The 13,547-nt window shown below is 40.2% G+C and overlaps 1 protein-coding gene across 1 annotated transcript in view; it reads left to right on the forward strand.

The window, feature by feature from the left end:
* Window positions 1-13,547, forward strand: part of ltk (leukocyte receptor tyrosine kinase) — a 109,068-nt gene that overhangs the window by 91,223 nt on the left and 4,298 nt on the right. The window contains exons 20-28 of the mRNA XM_047345210.1: window positions 4,684-4,870; window positions 4,956-5,046; window positions 5,365-5,429; window positions 7,255-7,384; window positions 7,469-7,566; window positions 8,622-8,714; window positions 8,877-8,978; window positions 9,541-9,675; window positions 13,423-13,513. Coding sequence (XP_047201166.1) covers window positions 4,684-4,870; window positions 4,956-5,046; window positions 5,365-5,429; window positions 7,255-7,384; window positions 7,469-7,566; window positions 8,622-8,714; window positions 8,877-8,978; window positions 9,541-9,675; window positions 13,423-13,513 — 992 coding nt within the window. The remainder of the gene's footprint in view (window positions 1-4,683; window positions 4,871-4,955; window positions 5,047-5,364; window positions 5,430-7,254; window positions 7,385-7,468; window positions 7,567-8,621; window positions 8,715-8,876; window positions 8,979-9,540; window positions 9,676-13,422; window positions 13,514-13,547) is intronic.

A 13,547-nucleotide genomic window follows, 5' to 3' on the forward strand; every position in this document is an offset into this window, starting at 1 on the left:
TGGTTGATACATGCTCAAAGTGCCTTTAACGTAAAAACTGCGAAAAACAGAATGCTTTGACATTTAACCACAAAGTGTTTCCTGCTTACGTACGACCTGAAAATAGGGGCTGTACAGCAGTAAATGTCATCCTCCATGATTCAGTGGCATGAAAGGAAAAAATAATCGTGATTATGAAGACATGAAAATTAAAACCACAGCAGAGGGTAAGGAGTCGTTGCAGACCTCTCAGATGTTTTTGGACAAGAAAAGTAAACCTGAGACTTGATACCTGAGAGTATTTTTCTTTCAAATGTCTTCTATGTACTAATTGCACACTGTGATATAGTGTTTATAAAGTTTTATCTGCTCAGATTAGACCGTAAAATATATTTAAACAGTGCTTGAAATAGGGCTTAAATGAAGAAATAGTAATAAATACTCTAATAAATTGTAACAAATTCACTTTTTTACTCATGTGGCAATAACATAACAAAAATCCCTAGGCATATAATTCTTTGCAAAAATATTCTTACCTCTTGAACTTTTTTCACATTTTGTCACATTAAAAACACAAAATTTTGGGGGATTGGGGCTTTTGAGGTTTTGTGTGATTGACCAACACTGGGTACTGCATAATTGGTGTTCACTATCTTTTTTCCAAAGTCTGCAAAATGTGACTTGTATTTGTTTCCAGCCCCCTTTACTCTTATGCCCACTTTTTCACCAGGGCCTTGCCTTGCCTTCATAAGTCACCTAAATTAGTAAACAAACTCCAGGCTGCTCCAAGAAGACTTCAACGATTCATTAGAGAACATTAGGGAACAGAAAACATTGTTAAGATGACCAGTCAAGAAGCAGATTGTAACTCAGAAGAAGCTGCAGATATCCAAAGCTTAGGTAGGAGAATCTGTCGTGCCCTCTACAAATCTAGCCTTGATGAAAGAACAGCGAGAAGAAAGCTGTAGTTGGAAGAAATCCATAAGAAGTTCTGTTTGCAGTTTGTCACAACTCAGGTAGGAGGCAAAGCAAAAATGTGGAATAAGACGCTGTGAGAAAAAAATGTAACTTTCTGGCCTATACTGCAAACCTCTGTATGTGAAGGAAAACTAGTACTGAGCATCACCCTGAAAACACCATCCCCACAGTGAAACATGGTGGTGGCTGCATCATGCCGGAATACTTTTTAGCAGCAAGGAGGTTCACCTTCCAGAAGCACAGCAACCATGAACATACAACCAGAGATACAATAGAAAGGTTTAGATCAACACATATTCATGCATTAGAATGTCCCAGTCAAAGTCCAGCCCTAAGTCCATTCAGAAATAATGGTAAGATTTTAAAGTTGATGTTTACAAACATGAGCTTGAGCTGTTTTACAAAGACAAAAACATATGTAGATGTGGAAAGCTGTTAGATGCATATTCCAAAAGATCTGCTACTGTAGCTGCAGCAAGTGATTCTAAAAAGTATTGACTCAGGGAATTTAATAGAAAATCACGACATACGTTCCAGATTTGTATTTGTAAATAGATTTAAAAACATGTATTATTTTCCTTTCACCATAAATATACAATGCTTTGTGTTGGTCTGACACATAAAATCCAAGTAAAATACACTTTTTTTGTAGCTGTAATGTAGCAAAATGTGTAAAGGTTAAAGTGATATGAATACTTTTGCAGTGCACTGTAAATTATCATCATGACATAAACTTACTAATGTTAAATTGGTCTCAGAAGCTACTGTGCAGTTTAGATTTTTGTCAACTACAGATTCAGCTGTGCACAGAATTCCCATGTGCAGTCTTTATGCAGCTGAATGCAACATGAAACTGAAAGGGGAAAACCTGACTGACTCAGACTGCTTTTTATTTTGCATGAAAAGTTCTCTTTGTTGCTGTTCTGCTAATAACTTTGGTGAATATTAAGCAGGCTCAGCTGAGGAAATGTCTTTCTGTCTCTTTTACCCAAATTCTCAGTGAATCCAAACTTTGTGTTAGGGTCTACATAGAACATTTGTAAGGAAAGTTATATTTAAACCAAGGAAAGACAACTGTTTAAGTACAGCAAAGGCATTTCAGAGAAAAGCTGTGAGGTATGAGCCAGATAATATATATATATATATATATATATATATATATATATATATTAGTAGAGTCTGAAGCAAAATTAGGTATTTCAATCAATTAGAGACAATGATGAGAGGTGATTTTAATGTATAATCCAGATTTTAATCAGATTAGACAAAATTGACCATCAAATGTGCAACTTGTTTCTAGTCTGATTTACATGCCTCAAATTTAAATATGCACAACATTTTTAAATACATAATTGTTTCTTTCCCATTCTGACAAAATTGGTAAGACAACATGTTAAAAGTACTGAATTTGCTTCTTCATAAAAAAAATTAAAATATTTTTTTTTGTTAACTTGGATGTAACCCCTGGATAAAAGATTTAAAGGGCTTTTATGGTCACTGTCCTGTTTGAGCACCAAGCTGACCCTTCATTGTTCCTTCTACTTATAGCAACCTGTGAGGTTCAAATGACCCCAGACCATGGTGCTCCCACCACCTAACATTTGGATCTTTTAGTGTGAATACATCATGTTTGCGCAGCACACGGCGTTTGTGCCGATTGGTCATACAGCCTACCCCTATGGGGATTTTTCTTTCCCCGTGTGGTCAACGATAAACTTCTTTCCAACTGTCTTCAGTGTTTTCATCTCAGTATAAATCCAGCAGGCCTCAGAAGTTTGTTAAAGAACATTAGTGAAGGAACAGCTTAATGAAGTTGAAGTAACACAGCAGGGAGAAAGCTGTGGAGAGGTTTAAAGCAGAGTTAGGTTCTAAAACATTATCCAGGGGCTTTGAACATCTTACAGAGCAAAATAATGTGAAGAATACGGCAACACTGCAAACCCACCAAGACATGGCGGTCAACCTAACCCTACTGACTGAACAAGGAGACCATTATTCAGAGGAGTAAATCTGGTAGAGCTGCAGAGATCCACAGCTCAGGTAGGAGATTCTGTCAACTGTTAGTTGGTCACTCAATAAATTTGGCCTTAATGGAAGAGTGGCAACAAGAAATCCATATAGATGTTCAGGACAGATGAAACCACAGTTGTCAGGAAACTAAAACTGCCCATCACCCAGAACGTACTATGCCCCACAGTGAACCATGGTGGTGGTAGCATCATGCTGTGGGAATACTTCAGTCTAGCAGGGAAAGCGAAGCGAGTCAGAGGTGATTGGAAGATGCACAGAGCTAAATACAGGACATTCTTGAAAGAAAAAAAAACTGTTATAGGCCGCAAAAGACTGGAGACTGAAAGAGAGATTCCTCCATCAGGACAATGATGCTAAACGTATAACTATGTGTTTCTAATTCTGACAATTAACATTATTAAAAGACTTTATAATTGATGTTTATTGATATTCTCCATCCATCTGACCGATCTTGAGATTTTTTTCAAAATGAAATGGGCAACAATTTCAAACTAAATGTGATAATACTTGCAGCTGCAAATTAGAGGGGGTGGGAGTACACACCACCTTTTTTTTTGTGTGAAAAAAATAGAAAATCCAGGAATCCTATATTTGCCTTTTTGTTGATCTAACAAATAAATTAACAATAAAATACATTGAAGTTCATGTTTGGGCTAAATGTAGAAAGGCTGAGGAGAGTTGGGATACCATGTGTTGCTTATCTATGCAAAACCAGGTATTTCTCTAAATCAATGCAATCACTATGGTTTATTATTCTGCAAGTTTGGCGGATGTTTGTTATCAGAAAAATAGTCTTTAGGGATAAAAAGAAAACTCATTCCCTTGTTTTTGTGAGCTAAAGATTGAAACAATTGGAAAATCTAAAAATAAAATAAAATGTGTTGAAGAATGTTTCAAAATGAAATAGTTTACTTAAAACTAACAGTCTTTGTTGTGTGACATTTTTAACTGACTGCATTGTGAGTACATCTGTGCTCCTGTAAGTAAATGAAGCAGAGAATAAATTACAGATATTTCTTTAACAAATTTTGAAGCGTTTTGTGAATCAGTGGATGTGAAAACAGCACAAAACCCTCAAAGTACCTTCAGCTAAATGGTGTCTCTTCACCTGAGCTCTCCCCCATGCAGGGAGGTAGTCTGTGCCCTGGGTGCTCCCCATCTCCTCCACCTCTTCCCCAGTCCTCCCACCCTGCCTTTTCCTTCTCATTTTGCTTCGCCCCAATCCTCCTCCCGAGTCCCCAGCATCTGCACCGGGCGATGGCTCGACGGCACCTTCTTCCCTGCACGCCACTCCCCCTCCCTGGCAGACTACCAACCTGCATCAGGGACGTGGGCTGCCTCCATGGCGGGTGAGTCCAACCTCACAGGGACAAGGTGGTCTAGGAGTCCTAACCAAGGAGAGGCCATCCCACATGAACAATTTTCATTCTTGTGTTTCCTCAAGGGAAACTTTTCTGCGTACCTGCTCTGTACTATTATGCTGCATATTTGACTCTAAATTGGTGGAATCTCCTTTTTTATCCTTACGATGTGGCTTGATCCCTCCTTGCGTTACGCTCTCCTACCCAGTGTAGTTTGGAGGCTGCCTCTGCAGCTTGCATGCAGCTCTGGGCTCCCAGTCAGGGTTCTGACTTGCCTAAAGAATCTAAGGTAAAAGTAACCTCGTTTATTGTTTGTTTCTGCTTCTATTTGCAGTGTGGTACCGCAGGAAGAACGACCTGCACGCAGTAAGGCGGCGTCTGCAGAGTCCAGAGTACAAGCTGAGCAAGATCCGTTCATCCACCATCATGACGGACTACAACCCCAACTACTGCTTTGCAGGCAAGGCTGCCTCGCTTAGCGACCTAAAGGAAGTTCCACGCAAGAACATCACCCTTCTCAGGTTCTGTATCACACACAAGTGTCCAAAGGTGCATGAACCTTAGTTTGAGTTTAATATGAAAAGTTTTTCCTCTTTGTTTTGTTAGGGCTCTCGGTCATGGTGCATTTGGTGAAGTCTACGAGGGACAGATCCTGGGAATGAGTGCTGATGGCAGTCCCATGCAGGTGGCCATAAAGGTCAGCTCAAACTGAAGAATATGTTGCACCTAAACATTTGATAATTTCACATGGCCATGCTCCTACTCCATAAAACGGTGATATTTTAAGATGAATTGTTTAAACTGTTTTAATCAAAAAAGGAGAAATAACAGTTCTGCTTCATCTGAGAGAACAGTGGTCAAGCTGACCTCTCATATCCAAACCCAGCGGGATGAAAGGGGGAAGTCACTCTCTGCAGGATGGTGCCAGCTTTTCTGTGCTCTGCTGATTAGGTCCTATTGTGTGGATCCTTTTGACAATGGCAGTAATGCTTCTCTGATTCTATTTGCTTTACAGACGCTTCCAGAAATCTGCTCCGAGCAGGATGAAATGGACTTCCTGATGGAGGCTCTGATTATGAGGTGAACCTGACAGAATATTTACTTTAACTATGGAGGAAGCTGTATCGCTCACTTCACCCTGTGCCTCTTTATTTTACAACTTTCATAGAAACGGTGCACTGAACCTACCATCTTATTACTTTTTTCACTTGAAACTTTCAGCTAATTACGTTCGTATAAAAAGTGTCCTCATCCCTGTTAAAATGATTAAAAGTACTAGACAATGAAAAGTCCTTTCAGAATGATTTCCACCTTTAATCTGACCAATAACCTTTACAATTTAAGTGAAAAACAACCTAAATTTTTTGTTATGAGGAAAAAATCGAAAACAATATGGTTTATACTTTAAGTAAGGACAGCTTTAAATATCTTGTGGAAACACCTTTCTATTACAGGACTCTATCCTTTTGGGTATCCAGCATGGCACATATGTTAGCAATATTTGTTGACTCTTCTTTGGAAAAATGCTCAAATTTGTCAAAATGATGTCTCCTGTGCGCAGCCCTCGACAGATCACCCGACAGACTTTTAGCCGGTCATTCCAAAAACTTTTATCTTCTTCTGGTGAAGCCATTTGTGGTTAACACCATGCTGAAAGATAAGGTTCCTCTTCATTTTCATCTTTTTTATTACAAGTCTGAAGATTTTTTATCAAAGACTGACTGGTATTTGGAACTGTTCATAATTCCCACCACTTCGACTAAGCCCCATTTCATGCTGTTGAAAAACAGCGCCAAAGCATGATCCTCCCACCACCATGTTTCGTTGTGTGAGCTTTGTTTTTTTTAATGTGCTTTGTTGTTTTGGTGCCAAACAGGCCTTTTGGTATTATGTCCAAAAACTTCAACTTTGGTTTTATCACACCAGAATGCTTTTCCCGACCTGCTTTTGGAAAAAGTGGGACTTTGGGGTTTTCTTTTTGCATATGTAATTTTGCTAAATGTAGCCAGACCTGGCTGCTGTTCTGTGTAAGAAAAGGCTTCCACCTTGGCGCCCTACTCCATAGCATAGACATATGAAAAAAACAGATTACTGTGCACAGTCTTGGACTGCAATTCAAGAATGAAACCAATGTGACCCGCCAGCACAGGTGGTTGATGCAGATAGAGATGTTTTCTTTTCTAATAGGGCCAAAATTCTTTCAGACAAATTAAAATCTTCCTATATGAATATATTAGGTGCAACACAAGGTATTCATCTGTTAATAACTAATAATAATAGATAATAATAATAATAGAAACCCATCAATGCGATGACTTTTACTCAAATGCCGACTTTAGTGCATCCAACTGGATGCCTTTTTTTAATGAGGCAAATTGCAAAACACTTTTTAAGTTTATTGCATACTTTATTAGTTTATTGTTGAGTATGTTTAAAATATTTAAATAGATTTTTTTTTGACTTCACTTGGCGATTTTGGCCCATGTGACAAAAGGCTTGGACACTGCTGCTTTAGAAGCTCTCTGTGGACTATGGTGGTTCATCATTAACAGCCACAACACAAGTTACGTGGATTGATCCTCTGATAATGCAACCGTAGCATGTTAGTTTTTTTATTTTTAGTTTTTAAGTTTGTTTTTTCAATTGAGTTGTAAAGATTATTGGTTAAGTGGAAAGGGTTCTCAAATTATTTATCTTGGTCTTGTTTTTTACATCAGAAAAGACTTGCATTTTAGCATGGTTCTGAACATATTTTCATCCACTATATTTTTGATTTTTTAAATCGAGCATCATAGTTTTCTATAGTCCTTGACATAAAGACTAAACAATTTCTCTACTGATGAACACATTATACTGCAGTGCTGCTTAACCAAACACCTTTTGGTTCCACCTTTTGTCCTCATAGCAAGTTTAGCCACCTGAACATCGTCCGCTGTGTCGGCGTCAGTCTGAACATCCTGCCTCGCTTCATCTTGCTCGAACTGATGACCGGAAGAGACATGAAAAGCTTTCTGAGGCAGAACAGACCACGAACGGTACAACAGCTTTGCATAATTTTTACTTTAATTTGCACATGAGGTTTGTCTGCCCCATGCTGATTGAAGCTGTGCCGTTTCCAGGGCCAGATCTCTTCTCTCACCATGTGGGACCTGCTGCAGATGGCCAGAGACATCGCCTGTGGCTGCCTATATCTGGAGGAGAACCAGTTCATCCACAGGTTCAGATTCATGTCCAGACATTAAAACTCAAAGTAAAAACCGTAGGCAGCGAATTATAAATGAAACATATTTCTTCAGACCTGATACATCACAGGTTCAAGATATAAGGTGTGAAAATAAATTCATAAATAAGAAGCACAGTCACACACTTCCATGTCTCGTATTTACCATAGCAAACGCAAAAAAAAAAAGACTATTTTCTACCACATTTAGGTAAAACAACTGACATTAAAAGGTAAAACTTCACAGGGTAAAGATGCAAGGAAGGTTGTAAAGTTACAGTTCTTGTCAGACATTTCTATCCACTTCTCAAGGGTATAAATGTTTGATTAATTTAAGGAATTTGATGCTTTATCTGAGCTGTTCTTTTACCAGGGTGGAAGGAGTTTAACAGCAAACAACAACTATTATATAAAAAAAAAACTGGTGCACAGGTTTGAATTCTTAGGATTGGCAGAGTTCATTTAAATTTATTTGGTTCATAATACAGGATTGGCTTTTACTCAGAAGCTTAGAGGCGACTATGGCTCAGTGGGAAGAGCAGTCATCTCCTCCTGTTGCATGTCGTTGTGCCTGTGGGCAAGGCACTTAACCTCAAGTTGCCCACCGATCTGCACATCAGTGTATGAAAGTGTGTGTGGTTGGGTGAATGTGGCTTTTGTGTAAAGCGTTAGAGTGGTCAGTATAACTGGAAAAGCGCTATATAAGTTCAATCCATTTACGGTTTTACCAAGCCTGCTAAATCCACTCCAAAACCAGTCTGGATGTGTGTTTGAGATCATTGCCCTGTTGAAACACCCACCTGTGCCTAAATGTTAACCGTCTGATACAAACTGTCCCTCTCAGAAGGAAGGAAATTTGTGTTCAGGAACAATCTAAGAACCAGCAATGCTTGACCCTGTCATGAAATGGAAACTGCTGGAGCACCAGGAAAGCTTTTTAAACATCCCCATGGACTCCAGAGCATGCATTTAATCTGGAATTCATGTTCATGATGAGTGATTGTAAACCTCTGACCGGAAATGCATTTGCTCACAGATTTGTTGATTTTCAGAGACATTGCTGCCAGAAATTGCCTGCTTACCTCCCCCGGACCAGACAGAGTGGCCAAGATTGGAGACTTCGGCATGGCTCGAGACATTTACAGGTCTGTGTGCTGAATCAGCAGGGGCCACACTGAGCATGCAAAGCATGATCATGTGTCTCCTGGGAGGGAAAAAAATGGTTTGATGTGGTCCTTGTTGAAAAAGAACTATATTTTTCCCTAATTGGGTCAAACTCAATGAATCTGTAAATGTGTTTTTCTCAGGGCCAGTTACTACAGGAAAGGTGGTCGGGCCATGCTACCAGTCAAATGGATGCCGCCGGAGGCCTTTATGGAGGGAATCTTCACCTGCAAAACCGATACTTGGTAAAAACAAGTCATTTATTCAAGACTTCACAAGTAACACACCTTTGAGTCAGGATATTGTAATAAAGAATAAACTTTAAAGGTGAGGTGAAGTTGTTCCTGATAGGTGAGAGCTAACCATTGGGCAATAAACAACAAGCTTTTGCAAATACATATATTTACAAACTTCTTTAAAAGGGAAATAAGTAATATTAAACTGTGCTGCATTGTCTTACTGTAAGATTTTACTTCACTTTATACCCACAGTTTGCATACAGATATACCCCATGAATGAGATTTCCCACATCCCACACTCAAAATCAATTTATTCTTAATCTAGCAGGATTCTTTTTTATGAAATATAATTTCTTGAGCTTTGGAAGTTAGTTTTGTTGTACTGAACTTTTTACTCTCGTGTAAGGGTGGTGACCTTCATAAGCTACTCAAACTTACTTCAGAATGTTTCTTTAGTGTTTAAATGAGGTATTGACTTTTCTAAGTTGTTTCTAAAGACAGTGAAGGTGGAAAAGTTTTGTAAAAGCAAAACAATCCTTGCACTTGATGATCTGTGTCTCCCCTGCAGGTCATTTGGAGTACTGCTCTGGGAAATCCTCTCTCTGGGCTACATGCCTTACCCTTGTAAAACCAACCAAGAGGTTCTGGAGTTTGTCACCAGCGGAGGCAGAATGGATCCTCCAAAGGGATGCCCAGGACCTGTGTGAGTACGGGCACCGACACGAGGTCAGCTCAGTGGAGCTGGACAAATCAGAAATACTTTAAGAAGTAGATGAGTTGCATTGCTGGAGGGAGTTTTCTTTTGATCATTGAGGCTTATTTCCAAATGTTAATGTTTGATAAATCATATGAGATCACGCAGATTCTACTTTAACAATATACAACAGTCACTAACAGAAAGTCATTGTAGTGATGTGAGATTAAGCAAGAAAACTAGGTATTCCTATGTAAGTACCTTTTAAAGTGGCTTTAGGCTTATCATTTGAACTTTAAGATTTAAATGGTAACTCCTTTAATATTTTAGTATTGTTTAACCCATCATTTTCAGTACTTGATGGAGCAAACTTTAGCTTTTAAAACATCTAACATTCGTTTTTGGTTGGTGCTCATAAACGTATTTAATCTCTCGATTACAATCTTAGTCCATTCCTCATATGGTAAAAACGATATACTTTATATCATCCGAGACCCAAAGCTCTTTATGTGTGATTAGATAATCTCCTCTCTCAGCTTTTGTACAAGCTGATTAGTTTTTTCCATGATTGGATCTCAGCTTTAATACCTTAATGGGTGGGGTTTATATTTGCATCACAGCTGAAGCAAATTAAGGATCATTATAGAGCTCCCAAATGTTTATTTATGTTTTAAGTCCACTTTAGGTCGTAAGAAAATGTCAAACACCAATAAAAACATTATATAGGGGTTGAATAATTGTCTTGACAAAATATACTGTTGCACACAAACATTACATTTTGCAGGTTCTGAACTGATTTTATGTAATTCAAAGCAGAATCTCTCAATTCTGGAGGGCAACATTTCTGGTTCCAAGTTTATAGCTCCATTTTTTCACACTTAAATGTTTCAGATCCTGAAACATTCAAAAGTACTGACTGACCTGAAAAATGACATCATCTAAACAGAAATCATGAAAGGGACTAAAAATCTCAAACAGCAAAACATCACATCCTCATCTGAAGAATTTAAAGGAAAGATGAGAAATTGATCACATTGAAACTGATCAGTCTATAAAATGGTTACAAAGTAATTTCTATTGCTTTGGGGCTCTGGTGAACCACAATGAGAGCGATTATCTACAAATGGAGAAAACATGGAACAGTGAAAACCATTTCCATGCCTATCAAAATTTCTCCAAGGGCCCATCAACAACAAGGCTTTTCCAGGCCAGCCGAGACATAGTCCCTGCAGCGTGTCCTGGGCCGTCCCCTGGGCCTTCTCCTGGTGGGACATGCCTGGAAAACCTTCCGGGGGAGGCGTCCAGGAGGCATCTGATTCAGGTGCCAAAGCCACCTCAACTGGCTCCTCTCAATGTGGAGGAGCAGCGGCTCTACTCCGAACTCCTCCCTCATCCTGTCTCTAAGGGAGTGCCACCCTGCGGTGGAAGCTCATTTCTTGTATCTGGGATCTCGTTCTTTCAGTCATGACCCAAAATTCATGCCCATAGGTGAGGGTAAGAACGTAGACCAACTGACAAATCGAGAGCTTCGCTTTTCGGCTCAGCTCTCTCTTCACCACAACGGACCGGCACAGTGCCCATTACTGCGGCAGCCGCACCGATCAGTCTGTCGATCTCCTGCTCCTTTCTCCCCTCACTTGTGAACAAGACCCCGAGATACTTGAACTTCTCCTCATGATGCGGGGGCTCCCCTCCAATCTGAAGAGGGACTGTCCATGACCGCAATGCAATGTTGAAGAGGCCTGTCAACCATGACAGCCCCACAACGTCCAGAGACTTGTGATACTCAGGGCAGATCTTATCCACCCTCGAAGACTTGCCACCATGGGGCTTTTTGACCACCTCAGTGACTTTAGCCTGGGCAATGAACGAGTCCGACTCAGAGTCCCCAGTCTCTGCTTCCACCTGGGAAGGCGTGATGGCAGGATTGAGGAAATCCTCGAAGTAATCTTTCCAACCCTCCGATATTGTCTCCAGTTGAGGTCAGCAGCTCCCCACCCCCACTGTAGACAGTGTTGGCGAAGCACTGCTTCCCTCTCCTGAGGCACCGGATCGCTTCGAGGCCAACTGGTAGTCCTTCTCCGTGGCCTCACCGAACTCCTCCCAGGCCAGAGTTTTTGCCTCTGCCACAGCCCGGGCTGCGGCATGCTTGGCCTCATGGTACCCGTCAGTGACCTCAGGAGTCCCACAAACCAACCACAGCCGATAGGACTTCTTCAGCTTAACGGTATCCCTTACTGCCAGTGTCCAACACCAAGTTCGGGGACTGCCGCAGTGCAGGTCAGAGTTCATAATTCAATAATAAGAAAGGAAAGGAAATGGCGTCTACAACAGGTCTCCAATGCCAAAGCCACTGCTGACCAAAACAAACATAAAGCCCTATTCCATGTGTGCCAAAACATTCCCATGGCCTTTGAGGAAATATACTTGATGTAATATACTTGAATGAAGAGAGAATTTTATAAGAACATATACCTACAGTCAAACATGGAGGTGGTAGTGTGATGGTCTTGGGTCACCTTGCTGCTTCAGAACCTGCCATAACTAATAGAACCATGAATTGTTCTTCGTGGCAGAAAATTCGAAGAATGTCCAGCAGTTTGTGACCTTAAGCCCAAGCACACTTGGGTAATGCAGCAGGAGAATGATCCAAAACCCACCAGCAAGTCCACCCCTGATGGTTCTGAAAATAAAATAAACTAAAGTTTTGGAGGGGCCTAGTCAAAGTTTAGACTTACATGATATTTAGATGCTGTGGCATGACCTTAAACAGACCATTCATGCTCGAAAAGCCTCCAACAAGGCTGATTAAACACTAATCCGGCGAAAAAGACTGGGCCAGAATTCCTCCATAGTGATCTAAAATACTCATTACCAGTTATAGCAAACACTCAATGGTAGATTTTGCCACCAAGTATGGAACAACCAGTTATTTGGTTTAGAGGACCAGGTTAGTTTGGATAGTTGTGTTTTTGCTAAATTAATGAAATCACTCCATTTTATATTTACTCAGGTTATCTTTGTTGAACCTAAAGTTTTATTGATGGTTGGAAACACTAACATTTAAAAAAAAAGGGAAAAACAGAAGAGATCTGTCAGGCAACAAATACTTTTTAACAGCACTTTATATGCTAAAGATTTCAGAAGCAGGACTGTATTGTATTCTTTTGGTTTATTTATCATCTACAGGTTAACACACAGTCAACAATGCAATGAATTGCTTGGAATCAGAAGAACTGTTAAACTCACTGTAAAAAAAAGTACTAAATGTGTGCAATGAAAAAAGTACGTGCAGCAACTTTCAGCTAATAAAGTGTCACAAATGTGGTTTGGTGCAGTATTATTGTCCATGGTTGAGCAGTCTGACAGCTTGTGGATAGTAACTGTCTTTAAGTCTTTTTGTGCATGCTGGCTGGCACCTGTACCCCTTGCCAGAAGGTAGCAGTCCTTTTGCTGGGTGAGTGTGGTCCTTGATGATGCAGCGTGCTTTACGCAGACACCGGATGCGGAAGATGACCCCTGCCGTTCGCACCACCCTCTGTAGTGCTTTCTGTCTCTGACGGGTGCAGTTCCCACACCACACTGTGATAATGCAGGCTCTCAATAATGCACCTGTAGAAGTTTGTGAGGAGGCTGGTGTTCATACCAAACTTCCTCAAACGTTTCTGAAAGTGATAAAGAGGTTTTGAATCACCGGGGAGATAAGAATTAAACAGAATGAGTATAGCTAACAAGTTTGCCTCTTTTGTTTTTTAGCTATCGGCTAATGACCCAGTGTTGGAAGCACTGTCCCGATCACCGGCCCAATTTTGCCACCATCCTGGAGAGAATTAACTATTGCACTCAGGTACACTTCTTGAAATAATGTCAAACTTTATTTC

This window comes from Girardinichthys multiradiatus, chromosome 19 (assembly GCF_021462225.1).
Source record: "Girardinichthys multiradiatus isolate DD_20200921_A chromosome 19, DD_fGirMul_XY1, whole genome shotgun sequence".
Taxonomy (NCBI): Eukaryota; Metazoa; Chordata; class Actinopteri; order Cyprinodontiformes; family Goodeidae; genus Girardinichthys; species Girardinichthys multiradiatus.